The sequence below is a fragment of the Anoplophora glabripennis genome, unplaced genomic scaffold (genome assembly GCF_000390285.2).
Source record: "Anoplophora glabripennis isolate ALB-LARVAE unplaced genomic scaffold, Agla_2.0 scaffold53, whole genome shotgun sequence".
Classification (NCBI taxonomy): Eukaryota; Metazoa; Arthropoda; class Insecta; order Coleoptera; family Cerambycidae; genus Anoplophora; species Anoplophora glabripennis.
Genome location: NW_019416376.1, coordinates 574,085 through 596,371, shown reverse-complemented (window position 1 = coordinate 596,371; position 22,287 = coordinate 574,085). Strand labels below are relative to the sequence as shown.

At 30.6% G+C, this 22,287-nt stretch overlaps 1 protein-coding gene across 4 annotated transcripts; it reads left to right on the top strand.

Moving 5' to 3' along the window:
- The first annotated feature begins 4,263 nt into the window (after positions 1-4,263).
- On the top strand, positions 4,264-21,625 carry LOC108905602 (facilitated trehalose transporter Tret1-like). Of its 4 annotated transcripts, none has more exons than XM_018708553.1 (5): positions 4,264-4,363; positions 13,845-13,987; positions 19,621-19,903; positions 20,269-20,705; positions 20,897-21,625. In XM_018708553.1, exons 2-5 carry the CDS (start codon positions 13,936-13,938, stop codon positions 21,532-21,534), a joined length of 1,410 nt encoding a protein of 469 aa, XP_018564069.1. In that variant the 5' UTR covers positions 4,264-4,363; positions 13,845-13,935; the 3' UTR covers positions 21,535-21,625. The 4 variants fall into 4 exon arrangements, with proteins under 4 accessions (XP_018564069.1, XP_018564068.1, XP_018564070.1 ...); XM_018708552.1 differs by lacking the exon at positions 4,264-4,363 and adding an exon at positions 7,611-7,681; XM_018708554.2 differs by lacking the exon at positions 4,264-4,363 and adding an exon at positions 11,667-11,751.
- Positions 21,626-22,287: the final 662 nt, after the last annotated feature.

Here is a 22,287-nt window from a genome sequence, read left to right as displayed (position 1 = left end):
AAATTGCCAAATTATAAACCGCTTTATACATCGGGTTCTGGAATTTTTTTATGTTGCTTAACATTACAATACCGATAAGGAATTTTCATTAACATTAACTTAACTCGTGGCTCAGTTACAAATATAAAAACTGATTAATGAGTTTAAGATTTTATGGTTTTCTAGCAAGTATCATAGTTTACACATTTGTAACACGTTTTACACTTAGCAGATAAAAAAAGGTCCAATTCATAGTAAAGGTCCGTTCCTTAATCCAGTAGTTTGCCACTGCATCCTACCTCATTTGGCTTGCCTGTCCAATAGTACGATATAAGCATAACACATTTTATTTAATTGTTATACATACAATAACATATAGAGAATAATGGATCAACAATTAATTAATTACTTAATTGTTGTTGTAGTGTTATATCCGTGGATAACGCTATTCAATGTACGATTAAAAAAAATTATTGGCAAAGTATATTGTCGCACAATTGCCTTAGAACAAAAGGCAAAATTAGATGCGTGAAAGTTTAAAATACACGTACTCAACTGCATTTGATTCACTGGGATCTTTAAATAAATTGGACAGCACTTTTATTCTTGATACCAGTGGGACCATGACATTCTTTGTTGACGTCGTCCTGTAATATGTGGATAAAGATGACGTTTAAAATGTTCAGTATTAAATAATGACATAATATGAGTATGCAGGTACATCTAACAATAGTAATATATTGATTTACATCTATTTAGTTACTGATATATTTGTTTATTAGAAACTTCATTGTGTCTACAATATTTTGTTGCTTAGTGTGAGTCAATTCTATGTAGATGTCACAATATGTTGCTGTTTGTATCCATTGATTTAGATTGCCTACAAAATTGTATTGCTAGTTGCATATACAATTATAATGATTGCACATTTTGGAATAACTTTAAAATCAAAGATGCTTTGCAGAAATTAAAATCATATCTGAACAACATTGGTACAGTTGAAATATTCTTAAATTTTTATAAAGGGTCCTCTTGTAAAGTGAAGATTCCCTTATATAGGTCTCAGAGGTAATGAATATACCAACAGAAACAATAATACTATGTTCAAAGTTCAAGGAAAATAAGTGTTCCATTTCTTTCATCTTTCATCTTAACACTGATCAATTTAAGTTCCATTATTGGAAATTACAGGTTAAGTCTATTTATAAACCATAAAAAAAGTCTTACTAGTCGCAATTTCGACTTTTGTGGCAATGAAGCAAGCGGGCGTACTAACAATTTATGACATTATTTGGCTTGAGAGCCAATATTGTGTGCGTCATTCGAGGAATTGCATTTAACTTCCTGTGAATCAGTTGCACGGCAGGTCGCCAATGAATAATTCATCTAATTATTTTCTCGTCAGAATGTCTGGCCAAATTGTAAATATACGAACGAAATTCATTGGACTCAGTTTGGCTTAGAAACGCAAATATCATCGTGTATTTCCTATGTTTTTAGTATTAACATACCTACCCTTTTTAATGCCTCAAGATTCATTTTCTTGCGAGGATTCAAGGTAAGTCGTTAGTAAGGAAGAAGGATGGAATGAAAGGAGACAGAAGTGATAAAAAAAAATTATTGCCGATAGGACATACCGAAGAAGGTATTGCTTGTTACAGATTTTGAAGAATATGAAATAAATATAGGGAAATCCTTAATATGAGAAGTTGTATTGCTTGTTGCATATCGACTAAACCATAGGACATGATAAAATCGATGAAGCAGAAGCAAAATGAATTACCAGTTTCTAGTTCATGGTCAAATCAAATTAAGATTAATTTATTTGCCCAACAGAAAAGAATTTCTTCAAACTTTATGATGAAAATATTGCTGTAATATATAAAAGGAATGTAAAATACTAGTTCCTATAAACATAGTTTGGCTACACCTGTAGCTGTACTGTTTTTAATTTACGAAAAAATTAAACATCGGATTAGTTTTTCTCCAAAGAAATACAATTTTATACACGCTACTTATTATTTTCAGAAAATTCTTGCAAATTAGGTAGGTACCCAATCATAGCATCTATTTTTCACGCGTCGATAAGATTTCACTGATTTCATTGTTACTAACTTGACATATCGGGCAATATCCTCTTCTACTAGAATTGCAAATAGCTGTTCTTAAATTTGCAATTGAAATTCACTCAGTTGTTTAGGTCAAAGCACGATCCGTTTGTTATTTGCAAATAAACATTTGTCAACCTAAAATATTGCGTGTACCCGACAAATAACCACGCCTGAGATTATATTAATCAACTGTTATATTAGTCATATATTAAATACCTTGAAATAAATTTATACAGCTGTTTAATTTAAATTCCTTATTTAATGAATGTAGTGTAGAGGAGCTTTGTTCCCAATAAAGTAACATACATTTGAATGGAATAAATTAGAAATAGTACGTTTTTTGTTTTATTAAGTGGAAACCTAAATGGGTAAAATATTTACAGATGTGATGATATTTAAAAAAAACTTTTATTAAATCTTTTTATTGCATAGAAACATGTTAGTTTGCTCATTTGCCAATTCTACTAGATTCTTATCCTTGTCTTCTGTGATGAACCTACGATGAAGTTCTTCGAAAGATTCTTTAATTGGCAATTTTGTGTCACGTTAAATTTTACTGGGATATGACCTGGATCTGGTCGAACTTCCTTGATTTTCTCGATAGAATCGCCAGGGTCTTTGATATGATATTACGTATTTCGATAAAATCGTCAATCAATCATTCATTTTACCTATGCATGATCCTAGTCGGGAATCTTTGTCACAGCCAGAGAAAAAAATGCCCTACGTAACGATAATAATCAAATTAAAGTTTTATTTTACGTCCAGTAATGTCTATACTTCATATCATCATATAAATAAAAAGACAGTCATATTACGCAATCAATAATTGCGGATAAAAATCAATGCTGATTGGGGCCTTAGTTCTACAAAATTAACCAGTTAATTTTTTTTTACATAATGGCGACACAGTCCTAAGCATAGAGTTGAAGTGCCTATTCAATTTATTACATCTTCTATCTGACTTACATTACATTATTTCGTATGATTCAATAATTTTAAAGGTAATAGACTTCTAATTGAAAATGTTTAATAAAATCAGAGATAATAATTAAAATGCAACTGTTATTCGTAATAAATTTAAATTTTTTTCTGTGTTTCATATTTAAAATAATTTTGGCATTTGGCAAGGCATGTGGGAAATAAATTCTAGTATGATAAAAGTCTAATATCGGTTTTTAATTTTTCGTATGTGTAGGCTGAAAAAAATATTGTTATTACTTTATTGCCTAAAACTATCTGTCGTGACCTAATGTCTGATAGATTTACTTCTCATTAGTGTGGACAAATGCTTCGACGTTCGAATATCTTATGTTTTATGTTCTATTTTTTGATGTCTCATACATATATTTTTACTTACCTCAAATACACGCATCACCTTGAATCCTAATACGTAAATAGAAACAGACAGAAATTTTTAGATTCATTGTCAGTTTAAAAACTGGATTATTAAAAAATAAATGAATTGCTAATATTTTAATTAAGATCATATTCACAGAAACATCAATATTTCTGAGAAAGTATATACCAAATGTTATTTCGAAAGCTTTCACATAAGAAAACAGAGAAAAAAATAAGAGATTGTGCGTAGCTTATAAACTCAATGATGATAAATAAGGATCTGTCATATTTTTTTTAGAAGAATATCCCAAAATCTTTTGAGAATCATCTACAGTGTGTTTTCAAAAGATGTAGCACAATAATACCGGTGAATTTACATCTAAAAGGAATACTTCTCAATAATATGTCGAAAATAAACATCAGATATTTTTTACTACAACTTTTTTGTTTGACAGAAACTGAATATTTGAAAATACGTTTGAGCTAGCCTGGTTTATTTTAAAACAGGTAAAAATAATATGTCACAGAATGAACAGGCTGTTAAATAACTAGAAATCCTCGATTTACTTCCTCTAGAAACAATTTAAGTTTCTTGGGAGTTGTTAATACAAAAAAAATATATAATCCTTATTCGGACAGCTTTCTTCAGACTTCAAGACCTCAGCAAGTCACCCCCCAGGATGCAGATGCTGGATTTCACTGGCACACACAAGCGTCATGGAAAATTTTCCTGAAATATCTTGACCTTAAATTGACGGAACCGAGACGCTAGTCGCAGCACAGTGGCTTTGCTAAATCGATAAGCCTATATTTACGAAAGCGTATGTATTATCTTTTGTTGTCGGGAACTTACAGATAGACCGCCCGTCATTTTTCGAGCTGTGCAAGTGCTGCTCTAGAAGTTGGTCCTTTCGGTTGAGTTTTCTTTGCGGGTAAGTACCAACATACATTTAGTTGTTACCTAGATAATTTATTATTCATACAGTGAAAAATAATATTAATTTTTCTCGAAATTTTTCTTCTTATCTTCATAGGAATCGAAAACCCAACGGGTCATAAATCTACTCTACACTAACTATATTGTATTAAGTAAGTGATAATAATTTTACAAAATATCATTTCATTTGCAATATTTTTACGAGTACACACTTCACTTTGCGTTTTTATTAGAACTAGCGAGGTTGGCACTTCTATTTTTAGTTTGTTTTCGTAACCTGGCAACCATTGGAAAGGTAGACGAGCATAAATGTACTGCACTTAAGGCTTTCTACTTGCGTACAGAGTTTGTCAAAAGAATATCAAATTTTTTTGTTCTTTATTCAAGATGTTTAATAACGAACTGTACAAAATTTGTGGATATACACGGGAAGAGACGATACTTTCAACTAAAAATTATTTCGGGTATAGGGTATAGGTGATTTATTTTTAATCTTCTTGTATTTGTACCACAGATTTTTGAAATATTAATTGCAAACTGATAATCTTCCTGCAAAAGACTCAGGAAAGATTCCCCTGTGGATTTTCCATAGTGTGAACTAATTGCAAAACTGCATTTTATTTTATCTTTCCACTTTCTCTAACTTTTGTATTAAAGTTAGAAAATTTCTTGGAAAAACATCAAATTACATCGGTTTATCGAGTGTTTTTGTATAAATATACACGAGAGATTTTTCCGATGTGACAAGTGGATAAGAACGTTCATGGGATCTGTTGAATTACATTAGTAAATCATGATACAAATACATTTAACTTGAGTCCTTATATACAGATGGGAATGCATATTTTTGTCGGTATCTTCATTATTTTTAGTTTGTTTTCAGTTAACTTTCTCTGTAAATCGTCCACTTCTATCAATTTATTATTAACTAACAATAATAATAAATTTGGGAATGACCTTAAAGAGAACCGTTAGATAAAACTGTAATGAACTAATAACGTAGACATAACTATCCAAGGTAATCAATATTATTAGCGAAGTTTTAAATCTTCTGATAAATTAAAATTTAATTGCCTACGCTTTGTTTATATTAAAGTAATCAAGTACGAAATTGACGAAAATATTACAATTTTTTGTTTACATTTACAATCGAAGTGATACCTTCATATCAAAATGATTGGACAAATATTGGTGACACTGAATACAGATAACATCTTTAGTTTTGAACACGTGTTTGTGTCTGGAAGTCAGTAGATACAAATAATTATCGCCATTATAGTAACAAGAAATATTTTCTAAAAATTGCGATGAAAGAATGGAAATGTAATCGACTCAAGTTAGTATTACCTTTACCAAATAGAGAGGGGTCTATTCAGATTTGGAAAAAGTGCTGACTTTACAAATATATACAGGGTGTCCCATAGGAAAGTACTGCTAGTAACTCTTTTCAGAAGCATGATATCAATCTGTAAAGAGCATAGGTAACGCCAAAATATGATATACCAACAAATTAAAACATATTAAATGTGACTAGGTGATTCATTTTTGCTGTTACATTTTGATAACTTGAAACAGCTATAACTTTGTTAACTTAAATGGAACACCATGTATTTTTCTACTCTATCGTATGCAGATTGAAATTTCCTTTCAAGCCATATAAGCATTGTTAGGGTTGTCGTTACTACTTTTCGAGATATTTGCAATTGCAATTCTCTATTTTTTGTACATTTTTTCTTGTCAAATTGGCCATGACCAGAAACACTCCAAAACAATTAAAATAATTTGACACTTGTCAAGTTAGTTGTCAAATTATTGTTATGTCTGCAATAGTTTTTGCTGAAAATTTAAATAAAAATGCCTGGGTATGGTGTAAATTATACTTATGAGGATTATTTTAATTTGTTCATAATAATTCACAACGTTCTTTATTGTATGTTTTAAATTGAATTGAGTATAAAATTATATATAAACAGGAAATTGAACTGAACTTGTTTTTTCATTGAGGAAAAAGCCAGCATTTTTATTTCTTGTTGAAAAATATACAAATTTCCAGTTAACATTTTCCTAGTTAAATTTAAAACATTATATTATTGTAATTGCAACAAACACAATGAAGTCACACGAGACCAAGTATTTATCTAATTACGATAAGGATGTTCCCTTCTGAATAATTGATATCGCCTTTTATAAATGACCGCAAAATGACACATATGTAAAACACTCTTCTCGAAACAGATAGTAATATCATTTGTTGACAGGAATTTGTTATAAGTTTATATTATACCACCCACTGAGGAAAAGAACCCGATTTGCAGATAAATATTGGCATTGAAATTGATGATAATAGTTAAATTGGAGCAAAATTGTGTAATTCACTGTGTCAATTCCTCCAAGCCAAATTAATAATTATTTAAAAAGCTATACTAAAATAGTAAGGCTTTCTTAATGCTATTTTTGTTCCTCTATTTAAATGGGGAATAAGATTTTTATTACTTTAATCAGTTTAGTTTTTTTTCTAATAAAAATGTTAATATGAGCACATATAGGTACTTAATCATAATCATGAGTTCTTATCAATAGAGACAGATCTTCTTGAAAGAAATAAAGTAATATATAGTTAAGATATATATTATACTATAATAGTATAACTTAAAAACAAAGCTTATCGTGTATAATTTTTTTCAAGTAAAAGATGGAATCAGTCAAAGACTTTTTTCAAGCAATAGCAAAAATTCTGCTCTTAGTTAAAACAAATAGTACATAAAATCAAAGTAAGTATTATACATAGAAAATGTTTCCATCGATGTAGCATGTTCTTATTTTACAGGTCCTTCTTGTCAAATCGTTTTTCTTTCTTCTTATTTGAAAATCCATCTTCCATCTTCAAATGCAACTAAATCGTTTAAAAGTTATGCATCTACCACAAAAATTATATTTTTCTATATTTGCAACCTCTTTTCTTATTATTTTTATATCGTGAATGAAAAATTTTTCCTCAACGATCCTTAGTTTGGAAGAGTACAAAAGTCGCTAGACAACGAAATGCTAGTTAGTTGATTTACTATGTGTATGTGAAGAATTAGATGAGTATTATCAATTTTGATTGATTAACATTATCGCAATAACAGCTACAAAGCCTTGCTGTAACCGCAAGTCAATACTGCTTGCTAGGAAGGGGTTCGAGATTAAAAAATTATCTAATTTTCTCTTCTGTAAAAACTTACGTTTTTCCTCCAGTTAGTTCTGAACACTGCACATGGTAATTAGTGTATTTTATCAACTCACTGCTCTCAGAACTTGGTGTCAAATATTTGTAAGTTTTACATATTCATACATCGATATTATATATTTTCTTTATTCTTATTAGTTGTGTATGGTATAAATTTTAGTTTATTAAGATATTAACACTGTTTCGTTTTATTTTAAAGCTTCTTCGATGTCATGCAAGAAGCGAATTGTTTGGTAATTTTTAGTTAATTATTTTATAGATATAGTAAAAATTAAAACAAACTTATTTGTTTAAATCATTAAATATGTTTTATTACAGTTAATTTTCATCAATGGCGAATGTATCACTTTCTATTTTTTGTCTCAACGAAATAAATCGAAGAATATCACTCAGAGAAATTGGCCCAGATCTTACTGTAATCTTGGAAAAAAATGTAAAATGAATTATGTCGAGTCTAGTAAAAATTCAAAGTCACTTTTAAATTAAACCATTATTTTTAGATGGAATGTCTGATGTTTGCCAAATTGCCCACAATTATTGTTAAATTTATGGTTATAAGAGTTAAAAAAAATTAGAGAGTGACTAAAAATAACGAAATAAAGTAAATAATAGAATATTTTGCAACAGAAGAAGGAAAAGAGGAGGCAATGCTATTTTTTCTACACATTCTAAGTAACATTAATTCGCTTTTCTCATTAGAACTGAAACTGTCAAAGTTGTGACGTATTGCTATTTTGAAATTAAATGGGTTGTTATAAAATAATATAGAAAGAAAATATATATTATATAGATTTGTATTAACAAAAAATTCTCTATATATTTATTTTTTAAATAAAATTTACTTCGGTAATAAAAAGTAGGTTCTAAAATGTAAGAATATCAATTGTACACATATTTTCTTTAAATACGTACTTTTAAAAATAAAACGAAAACAAACGAGTTTATATTTTCGTGGAAAAAATACACTGAGAAACAAAAAGATGAAATGCGCCAAATGAGTAGTCATTTTATTATTAAAACGTTGAAACGTAGCTATCAATTTTAATACGAATATATCTACATATTATGAATTCGGTTTTGTGACAAATTTTATTCTTAGTTCTGATATTACCCTTTTATAGTACTGCGTAGAGATAAGTATGTCTGGGTTCATAATTAATGTCCTATTAATCTGAAAAAGATTCGAATTTATCGGCATTATAATTAGCGAACAGAACGAGTCTATTAAAAAGCAAATACATGTAGTTTTATTGTTATATCAACATCAAGAACTGCAGCAGAACAATAAAAGATAATTTTAATACTTCCTAAATATATATTAGCTAACTGATAATCACCAGCAAGAATTTGAATGGATAGTAGTTGTAACATATTGTTACCAAAATAAAAATAATTCTCCTTTTAATTGTTACTAGTGTAAAAACTACTGTGTATATTATTGTTAATAAAACGCAATAGAATTAAATAAAGAATCATCTACTGATATGTGATAGAGGAAGCGATTAACAGACTTCCACCACAATAATGAGTAATCATTCATGGGAACAAAGAAAATATCAGTCTACCGCCAGTTGTTATTATCTTAAAATAGCGTGACTATGGTAAATCAGAGTTCGCTGTGGTTGAAAACCGCATTTGTTTTCATCTATTTGAATGGTAATGGCTTTTTTTTAACATATTGAAGAATTGACAGTACTGAAAAAACAGACAAAAATATAAAAATGTACATCATGGACTTCAGTTAGTTGCTGTTTAAAAAAAGTATCAGTTTTCAATCTCAAAATTAAGAATGTCGTTTCACTTTGACGTATTGCAGTTGACACTGACAGTTTTTGTTTCTATTATTTACTTACAAGCAGTAGTGATTTATTTAATGATTTGTATTTTTATTTGTGTGCTTTTTCAATGTGAATTTTTTTGCTATGTAGACATAGTTTCGTAGAATAATCATTAAAAATTAAAACCTTTTGGTTTTTCGCTGAAATTAGCAGCACTCATCGAAGACTGACTGTGTGAAAAAGTTTGGGTTTCGTGGTTCCTCGAATATTGTATTTCGTTGCTCTCGTTGAGTTCATCAAAGGATTTCACTTCATTTAAATAATTTAAAGGTTAAAACATGACTTAAATGAGTGAAAATTATTTACATAGCAAAAGTTATTTAAAATAAATTTGTTTTTCATGTGGACCATGTCCAGTATGTCAGTCATCGAATTGGCTGTAAAGGATTTATACCAGAGAAATACCTTTTGTATTCAAAACTGAGGGTATTTAAATGAACTGCTAATAAAAATAAGAAAAATAGTAGGTCATTGTTTCACAAAAAGCGACTAGTAACACAATTAATTTTTGTGTAACACACACATTATACTATTCTTTAAAATATTCTGACATGTTTTCTATAAATAAAACCGAATTATAAATTTTGGCATAAAAAATAACGTATTTTTTAGTAGCAGCGTAAATTGTTGTCTAGATTTCTAAAAGTTAAATGTCGCCACCGAAGGTCATATATATTCGATGCATCCTAAAAATAAAGCACTTCAATATATTGCTGATAAGAAAGTAGAATGGAATTACCATAGTAACTATCCAGAAAAAAATTGCGAACAGTTCTATTTACCTAAATTAAAATGAACGCTTGAAATTCTTACAAAATGTTACTTATGTCATTTCTGAAGTCCATCAGAAAGGAATTTTGAAGAGTTTATTTAGTATATACTTATTTATAATTAGTTTGCTTATATAAATGAGAATTTGCGCTTGTATAAAAATAGTAAATATGGAATGCCAATCTCTGTCTTGTACATTTTTATAGGTACCAAATTCGAAATACATTTTTTTGAAACATGAACTTCATAAAACCAGTGGTTCCAATGATTCCAATTTTTTTATCATGGATATGTTTGGAACCAATTATTTCCGCATGAAAACAATGCCTCATGGTAGATACTTATAAGATTCAGATATCTACCTCTATTTTTTTTTAAACAATTGTATGTATTATAGACTTTATCTTATTTTGATTATTTGCCAAAACATATTTTTTTTTTAATTATTCGCTAGCTCGTAAAATGTTATCTTCAAGGCTTTTATGTCAACTTATTTCTGCTAATGGTACAAATAAATCATAGTTAGTTATCGATAACTTAGTCCAGATATCTAAACAGTGACCCTTGCAAATATAATAAATTTAAAGTAAACAATATTAGTAATAATTCTTAGTTGGTCTACCATAAAACATTTTTTTATATAATTTTGAACAACTAGAAATTCGAATAGTAGTAGGTACCACAAAAATTGATAGTGATGTTTATTATAAACAGGCCCTGCTCCATTTTCACTTATTATTCTGACAAAAAGCGATGTAATATGCTAATAAACTTAAAAGGAAGTATGAATGACATAATTATTTTGCACGCATAACCGCATTATTATAGGTGTGGTTGTCGATACCAACATGTTGTTTCCATTGGAAATTCTAGGAAAACTTGTAAATTTAACGACGGAAATTTACCCCACATTAACATGATTGTCTAGAATGAAAAATTAACTAGTGCTGAAATAATCAAAATCAGAAGATACACGTAACAATAAAAGTATTTAAATAATTTTTCAAAATACTTTTTGTAAAAAAATATGTATGTACTTATTGAAATTATAGATATTCTTTTGTGATATAAATCCCAGCCCACCTGTGTTTCTTTGTGATAGCATAACTTTGATTTGAAACTGAATTTCAAGTTTTTCAATGGAAAAAAACTGATGGTACTGTGTGAATAAGTGACGAATATTGAATTACATACCGTACGATAAACAATGGAAAATTTTCTGCAGTACACTTTACATAGCAGATGCTTCAGATATCTCTGCAATTAAATCGTAAAAATGACCTTCCAATAAAACCGTATCTACACAAATAGCGATTTAGATTAAAATTCCTTATGTGGATATCGTTTCATTGAATTGAAGGTAGCAAAGTACAATGTAAAAATAGAGGACATTGTTATTCCATACAGCTTAGAATTAAAAGTTTTGTATCAGACTTCGAGTTGGTATTATAAATTTGACAGTGATATTTTACACAATGTATACTTTTAGTTCACTTGATTTTACAATTTATTATACAGTCAAAAGTCAGTATTATTAACTATTAGGTAAGTATGTTATTTTTAAAAATACTTTAGTTAAACATGAATTAGCTAATACAATGCTAACAGTTTTTATGTTATTTTTCTGTTAATATTATCTGTAGCGTAGTAATTATTTCATTTAAATACTGTAATAACTAAGATAATCTGTATTTTTGATATAAGACGTTTTCTACGGCTTTTAAAGAAGTATAAAGTTAAATTGCACCATGTTTATGAATCTTTATAATTTAACAACTTGGGTAGGACAGGTCGATTACATATATAAATATTTATATTTTTTCAAGGATTATGGTACGCACCTATTGCAACCACTACAAAGATAAATAAAAACAATGAGAAACAAAGCAAATTCATCGTTAAACCTGCTAACCTTTTAGAAGTTGATTCACTGTTTGAATTAAAACAAGATAAGTACCTAGATACATAAGATGTTTGGGCAAAAAACTTAGGCGTATGTAAATAGATCTAGAGTAGTAAAAAAAATACAGCACATTTACATTTAATTCTTATAAGGACTTTAGAATAATTGGTACATACATAGGTGTCTCAGTAATTTCAGATGATGTCCAGATCAAACTTAAATAGAGAAAAAACTAAAACACACACAATTCTATGTCGCAAGTACCTATATTTCCATTTCCTAGAACTCTGAAATAAGCTATACATATTTTTAGATTTGAAGATAAGCCAATTTAGGAAATAAAGGCAGACAAACGTATTATCTCAAGTCGTTTTATAGAGATACCTAATTATTCGAAAGGCAAGCAAATATGATAACTAATATACATTTTTAAAATACTTTTATTTAAATAGATGACTTAAAACACAGATAAGAATGGATAGGTTATAATAATGCCATTATACCTCTACTACATATCTACGCCAATGGCGTACATATCAACAGTAAAGTAAAATGTATTTTATGAGAATTGCTTTGTACATGTGTTACGGTTTTGTTTCTAAATTTGGAAAAACCAGAATGGATTTTATGGTCCAGTCATCGAAATGTCTAATCTCTTAATTCATCAGAGGAATATCTAAACCCCACCTAAAGTACCTTCTTTTTAAGCAGCATCAGTTACTTTATAACAACATTCTGCAGATAGATATATCTACCTAAGCTGAAAGACAAAGGATATTTCACATTTTTAAAAGAATTATATGAAGGCTGATTTACACCTTTTATAATGGGAATCTCACAGAGCGTTTAATATGTTCAGTTACATTGTAATTACAGACATTTTGTATTTTAATAATATTTACTGTTTTATGTAAAGTATTTCTAACCCGACTTAACCGAACTTTAAGTACCTAGATATGAATTTTTTAGATTAGGTCAGATTTAGGAGCTGTATGGAAGCTGTAGAGCATGTTGCCTCTTTGGAGGAGTTGTGCATGTAAGCTTTAGGATCTTGTATCCTTTAGGATCTTCACAAAGCCTGGGTGATATGTGCTTGTGAAATTTAGCTCAGTTTTATTTTTATAAAATATTGTGAGATTAATTGCAATTTTCCTAATGTGGATTGTGAGTATCTCCAAAGAGCTGTTGTACTGAAACTTATTTTGATTAATTCTGACCCTAAGGTCAAGTTTCGAGTTTTTCGGACAAAATTCAAAAGAGGGGTGAAGATTTTCTCACTGTCCTGCACTGTTAGCGGCTTCTGGGCGATATCGTCTGATACGGCCGATGATTTCCGGTAGATTTGAAAGGGAACTGCTCATTGTATGGAGCTTTTGAAAGATTATCGAATTCTTTTCGAAACATGGGTTCATTTTGAACAGCATTATTTTTGACAATTACCTTCAAAACGGCTGTGCCCTTAGCGTCGCCTAAAAATTGCACTCCCCGAAGCCCACTCTCATTCGATCTATACCTCTGTTCGACACCTATCCATATGTAACTTTTACCTAGGTACGTCCGGGACCCCCGAGCACGCCACTGGTCGCGAACGCTTAATCACCTGTGAGATTGTAGGTACTTGCTACGCGACGTAGCCTGTCGGATGAAGTACACCCGTCCGCAGTAGATCCCTCCCAATTGCTAAACTTGATAGCTCTCGGGTCGTGCTGAGATCAAGTGATTTTTTTTCTTTCAGTTGCCGGGCCGCATGCTGAAGACCGGATCGTGCGGGACTCCACAGAATATCCGTGGTAGAGTGCGACTCGGTGGCGAATTTCGAGAGCAGCATGGCTCAAGAGACCGGCAGCTCTATCTTGCAGTACCTTGCGGCCGCTTCAGGTAAGTCGATTTGGTTCTAGCGATTTCGAGATATTTCCGTGGGTGGTCGCAGACACGTGGATTCGTCCGCGAAATCCTTACATAATATGCAAATGTTTCGAAAGTTGCAAAATAAATTCAATGTTCCTTGTTCTACTTTCCTGCTGTTGCAAAAATAATGTATTTGATTCTAAATTCAGTTTGGTTATAGTGAATGAATTTTTGAATCAACTCGTAATATTCCATCCATAATGTAATTACTAAATGACTGTAAGTTCATTGGGTATATTAGAGTTCTTTTTAATTCAGTATAAAAATGGTTTATTTTCCTTCCTATTGGTTTCGGGTATTATGCCATCATCAGGGAAGAAGAAAAATGACAATCATTGGAAAAGGAATAGCTGCATAAACTACTAACAAATAACATTATAATTTTTAATTAAATATGAAAATATCAGTAATTTTTTTGTAAACTTTTAAATCATCGTGACAGATTAAGGACAAGTAAATCTGTTCTAATAATTTATGATGATTAGCCGAAACTAATAGAAAAAAAAAAATAAAACATTGTTATACTGAATTAAAAGGGACTCTATTTATTCGATTATAATATGTAGTTAGAATTAAATAATACCCATGGAAGAATATGACTGAACATTAACATTTTTGTTTTCATTTAATTCGATTTCCACCACATTGAAAAGAAACATGTTTTAAATAAATAACCACTTGTCCCAAAAGGATCAGTTAGGAGTTGATTTTCTAAATTTAGTTTTGTTATTAACGTTTCAAGAAACTATGTCACCCAAATTGACATTTTTTTTGTTTACCTGCTGTTTACCTCTCTATAATAAATACAATATTTATTACTTATCCCATAATTGAGAATACTCAACCAAGATCCAAACCTTAAGGAATTGTTTTAAATACCGTTTAGCAAAAAAAACACTCATTTATTGAAATTTTTGTAGATTCATAGTTGATAAGAATAGCAGGATGTTAAACTTATCTCCATTTCTTTTTGTTCTTGCGAATTTTGCTAGGTTGGTGTCCTACCTTTGCGAATTTCGTTGATCTGTCTTTCAATTCGAGAGATTTCTGGTTGCTTATGTGTCGCGGTCATGGTCAAACGTGGAAGTGTTGCAAAACCTGTTGCCTGCGAGTATAGTAAACATTTCAATTAATTAATAGTATTTTATTATGCAGACCTGCGAATATTATAAATTCTCATTAACCTTGATCTGTCATAACTTTTTTCCTGAAAGCGGGTTACAGGTTTCAAAGACGGAACAGTTATTTCATAAAAACATATACAACACATATAATGTTAAGATTTCTTTGAAGGTGGCTGATTCGAATTAAACTGAAAAATTTCATACCCCAAAAATTAAATCGAATATATGCGAATTTAAGTACTTAGCACATTTTGGCTTAGCTCTTTCTAACAGTGGTCAAATTACTGACTACAGTCGTTGACTTCCGAACCGCTTGTTGTTAGTCAAAAGAATATAATTGTTATTGTTAAAATGTATGCTTTGTTACTATGAACTGTACGAAGTGAATCTAATTTTCATCCAAGTACCTATAATTTTTTCATTTGAGCAGTATTAAGAAAGGTACAAGAGCTTTTTGAATAATTTCTTTTCGCAGTCAAAAGTTTTTTCCCACAATACCATTGGTTAAAAAAAAATACTTGAAACGGCCTGTATTTAGCCATAATAGTAACAAGTGCCAATATCTTCAATCATGCAACTTAATTTTTGTTGCGTTATTACCACAATATACATTTGAGTGTTGGTGGGAGGTCATCGATATGAAAATTCTTGTTGATATCAATGTTTTCTTTAATATCACAATATTTATAAACATACACATCCATATTTACAAACATTTATTTCCTCGGTACAAATGCTACGAAGAATGACTTCAGAATTGATAAGGAATAACTAATAATAGCAATAAATATAATTGTAATTTCTTTTGCTTTTGCATAAGTTCATAAGTAATATTTTCTTGATTAAATATTAATAATGTATAATTTACTAGTCCACAGAAACATAGCAATTTCTTTGTAATTACAGTTTCGTTGGTATATTTTTTAATACTTGTATAATTACGACATATCGGCCACTTCATGATAATGATAAAAGGCATAAAGTAGAAAAAACATATTTTCTTTGTTCTGTAAAATTATTTATTGATCTTTTCACATTGGTTTCAATAAACATCCAAATCCAAATATTTTTAAATTAACTAGGTACTATCAATCTTCAAAAGGTGACATGTTAATCTTTACGCAAATTTACGTATGTTTTCATGTTATTTCCAATTATGGACATATTAATTACTCAGAATTGTTTTTATTGTTTTGTTGTTGTTTTGTCTTATTATTTTAATTATAACCGTAATTATACCTAATTTGAAAAATTTTTAAATACTTACCGTTCATTGTGTGATGAAAAACTTTTGCAGAACTGCTTCAATTTAATAAAAAATGTAAAATTTTCTGTTGAAACATTTTTAAGTGGATATTTTGAGTGTATGTAAGATATAACATACAAAGTATATTATATGTTAATTATCAGTGCTACTTCATATCTACTGATACAAAGAATCGCTTTCTATATGCTGGCAGAGAGCGACCTGCTGATCTGTAATATATAAAACTATATTTAATTATTAACTTGTTAGTATGTAGGTTATATCTCAACACTCACATGTCCGTAGACAGACATCTAAAAAAACTATGTATAACTATCTATACTGGGTAAGGCTGTAATCCGCAGAGTAGTCGTTTCCCACAACATCATTCGCTTTATTGATATTTTAATATTTTAAGTATGCAGTTATTTTTATCTATCCATAATTTACATAATCTATTCAACCTGCTTAATGAACTTACACAATAATCTTTAATTTTTATTACTTTAGAATTTCTGCACTTGTTATCAGAAATAAGATAATATCTTAATAAAAAAAAATCCAGGTACTAAAGATATGAGAGCACTACAATACGTGAATCCCTTTTATGATGTTTTTGGCCGGTATAAATTCAATAAAGGACGAACTATTTTCCATTAGCTCATCTGTCTGATATCAAGTGGGTGATAAGTTCTGATTACAGCTAGATTAACGAGATAAATTTTTATCTAAAGTATATGGTGATAGATTAGCCAAAAATTAATGAATGACTTTGAAAGAACATATTTTTTGTCGGCATAAAGAACCTTGGAAAATATATACTAATCTGTCATTAACTTTTGTACCTACTTTTCTTCTCTTAAGATTAACTATATATTTAAATCGTCAAATGAATTTATTTATGTCCTTTGATTATCCTGAAGGCTCTACAATTTTTCAAATATTGCTAGCGAAACACAGTAATTATTCAAGAATTCTTAGACCTCTCTTAATTCCGAAGCCACTGATTGTTTTTTTTTTCAAATTTTATATGAAAGTAACTGCGTTATACCAAGTTTAATCAACCAAAAATTGTCTCACTTCCAATCCTTGAAGGATAAACTCCGTACCATCGATCATAGTGGAGTTATTATTGAATAACATTGCATGGCATCAAAAATTCAAGTGCTATGTTTCAATAATATTTTAACGATTACAATTAATGTAGTAATTTATTGTAGGTACGAATAAAACAGTCAAAGTTCATTACTAGATTATACGCTAAGTTAAAGTTGATCAATTACAACAATTACAGGATTTTTTCATCTCTAGTTGTTTTCTCAAGAACTCAATTTAGAACATTTATGAAATATGAAAGACCGTCTGTAGAAAATGATGTTCACTGTATGCAATATTTGAAAGAATTTAAATAGCACTAATAATAGAATGATACGAAAAATTTATTAAACACTGACGACCTTGAGTAATTTTCCTATTTATATTACTAATTACTAGCTACATAGTACTTTTTAGCGTATTTTTATGCGAATATTGCTTAAATGGACTGTTATTAATGTTTGTTGAATGTGACACATTGAAGAAAATATGCTAATCCTAAATCTAATTTTAAATAATGCACAAATTATAACAATACCACTTTTTATGAATAAAGGAAGCCTTGAGAAATATTCCTGCTGTTAATTGATTTGTCAAAATAGGTAAGTGCCTGTTTCTTAATAAAAACACAGGCGTTTTTATTGGTATGTAATTAATATTTATTTACTTTTTGTTGTTTACAAAAATAAAATGAATGACTTTAACATTTGCTACAATAATAATTAGATAAATTGTATCTTTATCATACTCGCAATACCAAACCGAAGCTATTTAAAATTTAAACACGTATTTCCTGTAAAATAAGCAATTAATTGGAAAAGTTCCTTGATATTTTACCTTCAGACAAGTTACATTATTTGTTCATTATTTTAAAAGCCAAATAAAAAAATGTGGCGGCAATATTCAAACTTGAGCTAAAGTATTTGGAAATTTAAAGCGAAACGAATTTTTAAAATGTACAATTGTATACAGGTTCGGAAAGTCCCCATGGTTCATCGGCCGTTACGTGAGAACGATAAAGTAAGTCATAGAAATCCGTGCGATAGAGAGGGATGGCTATAATGAAGGCGTCTCATAGTCACCGCCCGTTTCACTCTTCCACAAATAAGATCCACTTCCACTTGTAATTCAGCGACCGGTGGTCATCTTTGTTTTTGTCGTTTGCCTTTTCTATAATAGATGTCACTACTTATACAATTCCCACTTCGTATTCCGATATGTTAATACGATCCGTTAACAGAGGGCAGCACAATTTGTCTAAGGTGAGGCGCAGCCCTATCGCATGGATTTCTATGACTTACTTTATCGCTCTCACGTAACGGCAGATGAACCATGGGGACTTTCCGACCCTGTATATTATCTGTGTAGGAAGGGCCTGTACGAAAATATTTTATAGGAATTTGTCATCTTATTTTTTCATCTTCTATCTGCACCCGAGAGATTTCCCACATTTTTCTGGATACCCTGTATAGTTAGACAGGCCTATCTCCAACTGATCATACAGAAAAATTTCTTTTAGCTCTTGCTGGCACTATCTTATCTGGTTCAATAAAATATCTACCTACCTTTTTGCTCCTTTGCATTTTAAATTTTAACATCATAACTTGAAGTATAACTATATTATGTAGATTGGCAGGATTTCACAACACCGAGAATCCCAGTAACCCACTTATGAGGGGGCAATGTATTTAAACTTGTTTTCTATATAAAAAATCGTTAAAAACGTCGTAAACATACAGATTATATAACCGTGATAAATTTTTAATTAATTATTGTTAATTTACGTGTGAATGACCTTAATGTTTGCCAATTCGCCGATATTTATGTAGCAGAACATGTTACGCAAATTTCTCTCGGCTTTAACAGGAAAAGGCTGATGTAAGTTGACATAATATTACTAGTTTTTTGTTAATCGGAATGTCATGTATTAAGAAATGAACATATAATCTTTATTATATAAACAATTAATTAAGATATAGTTAAACCCATAATCAAGTCACAATTTCAATGACTTTTTAGGTTACAATTACGGTCTATACATTACAAACAATTTAAAGAATATAGGTACATTTAATAATAGGAGTGGTTTTAACTTTACTGTCTTTTGTAAAAAGTTTTACTATGGACGCTTTTTTTAGGCAACCTTGCCATAGTGACGGATGGCATGCACTATGGATGGCCCTCCCCAACCCTTATCCAGTTGGTGAACAACACCAACCATACGCTGGGTATGAGCAATGAAGAAGGAGCCATAATGGCTGTGATGCCCCTCATAGGGGCTATATTAGGTGCCTTAACTGCCGCTAACATAGTAGACCTTTTCGGAAGGAAGAAAACCATCTTGGGAACGTCCATACCATTCTTCATTGCGTGGATAATGATCGCGTTTGCAAAGAGCGTCCTGGTGTTGCACATTGCTAGGTTCGTATGATTTATTTACGCTTATGCGAATTAATAAAATAGATAATCCTGCATATGCACATAAAATTACGTAACATCCTGTCTCAGGGTGTTTTGGATTAGTTGAAACCAAAACGCCATCGGTTTTCGAGAAAACGATTTTCGAGATTTCAAATTGACTTGATCTGTGTTCTATACATCTACATCATACATCTTCAGGGATATCCGAGTATTTATTTATTTTTTTATTTAAACACCATTTCATCTCAAAACCAACGGCTTTAGATTCGTGGTTCATTAAGGCTTTTTAGTGTGAAATTTTCTATGACTTCTAACACTTTATATACTGTAGGAACAAAACTATTTTATTTATTACATTGTTGCAGGTTTATCGCAGGAGTAGCTGACGGAGTGACATTTACGGTAGTCCCCATGTATATAGGTGAGATTTCGGATGCCAAAGTGAGAGGCCTTCTCGGCTCCAGCTGCTCGGCTTTGTGGATAGGGGGGTTCCTGCTTATTAATGTGATAGGGTCTTACTTAAGTATAAGTACCACTGCCTTAGTCTCGTCTTTGGTGCCGCTTCTGGCTTTTATTACGTTTATTTGGATGCCCGAAAGCCCTTATTACCTCCTGATGAAGAACAAGATAAAAGAAGCCAAACAGAGTCTGAGGAAGTTCAGGGGAGTAGAAAATGTTGATGAGGAGATAGAGAGGATGAGTACTTACATTCAGACAAAGACGAGAAAGACGGGACGATTCTTGGATTTGTTCCTAGTTAAATCAAATAGGAAGGCTGTGTTTATTGTTGCTGGACTGAGAGGTAATATAATTTAATTTTTCACCGATCGACATTAAAGGCCTAGACAGTCCTCAGATAGTAAAAATTTGCTTAACATTTTCGCAAAATTTAAAATATTTTTATTTTGATAGTATGAAATCAACGTTACATCTGTTAAAAGCAAGAAATAAAAGAAAAACGCGTTGTTTGTATTAATCGATACTTTTTTTCAGGTTTTCAGCAGTTCAGCGGAACGACAGCCATATCCTTCTACGCTCAAACCATATTTAAAGAGGCAGGCGATGACATCTCACCTCAACACGCCTCCATGATATATTTCACTGTGATGTTTCTAGTTACGATAGTTTCCTCCGGCATAGTAGACAAGGCGGGAAGGAGGCCCCTCCTCATGATATCAATGGCAGGTGCTGCGTTCACCCTTCTTCTGGAGGGCACTTACTTCTACATCCAGTCTCAAACTGACATCGACACCACTCCTTTCGACTACATGCCGGTGGTAGTACTTATTGGTTTTGTGATAGTTTTCAGCATAGGCATGCAGAGCATTCCTATTTTAATGTTAGGCGAACTGTTTCCGACTGGTGTTAAAGCTTTCGCTTTGTGTCTGGCAGACGTCTATTATAGTATAGTAGCTGCGATTGCGTCCAAATTCTTGCAGGTGATGAAGGACAATTACGGAATGTATTTTGCATTCTACGGTTTCTGCATATTTTCTGTAATTGGTCTGCTGTTTATATATTTCTTCGTACCCGAGACCAAGGGTAAAAACCTGGAAGAGATTCAGCGGTACCTCCGGGGTAACACTCCCGATCATAGCAAATGTAATAAAGAAGAGTATGTAAAAGTGTAACTTATGGTGCTTTAGTTTAATGAACTTAATTTTTGATATGAAATATGTATTTTTAAAAATATTAAATCGTTAATAAATAATTTATTACTAATTTATTAATTAATTCCCTTCCCACTATAAACGGGGTTTATTTAAATGAAAGACTACAAATTCTACCAGATAATATTTATAATATTTTGAGTTTTGTATTTGCCAGTACCTTCACAGATTCCCTTAATCTGTGTACCGTTGTCAGTTCCTCAATAGCTAAAGTAGTTTTCAACAAAATTTTTATTATTTCGTTCCAATTTCATTCCAATTTTTGTTAGGTAGGCAACATGCAATACATTACATATATATACAAATATATATACATGCTTGTTGAAATATATACTATATCAGTTACGCTGATGTAATCCGTTTTTTGTAAGTTGCTTTCCTGAAGAAAAAAATTTAATGTAATTGTAATTTGCCAGTATGTATAGTTTAGAGAATTTTTTCAGATTTTTCCGAGCTCCAAAAATATTTTTTTTGAAAAAGCGATTTTGTCAAAAATTTAGGTAAACGATAACGGCCCTGACCAATCCAGAACTACTGTCACTTCCTCTCTAGCTTCTCCAGTTTTCAAGATTTTTTATTATATTCCTTACAGTTCATTTTGTTTTTGTTTGGTAGGCAACATACAATACAAGCATTTGTATACTTGGCTGCATAATAATTCATAAAATCGCCTTAGAAGCACTCTTTAATTTTTTCACGAATTTCATGAAAATT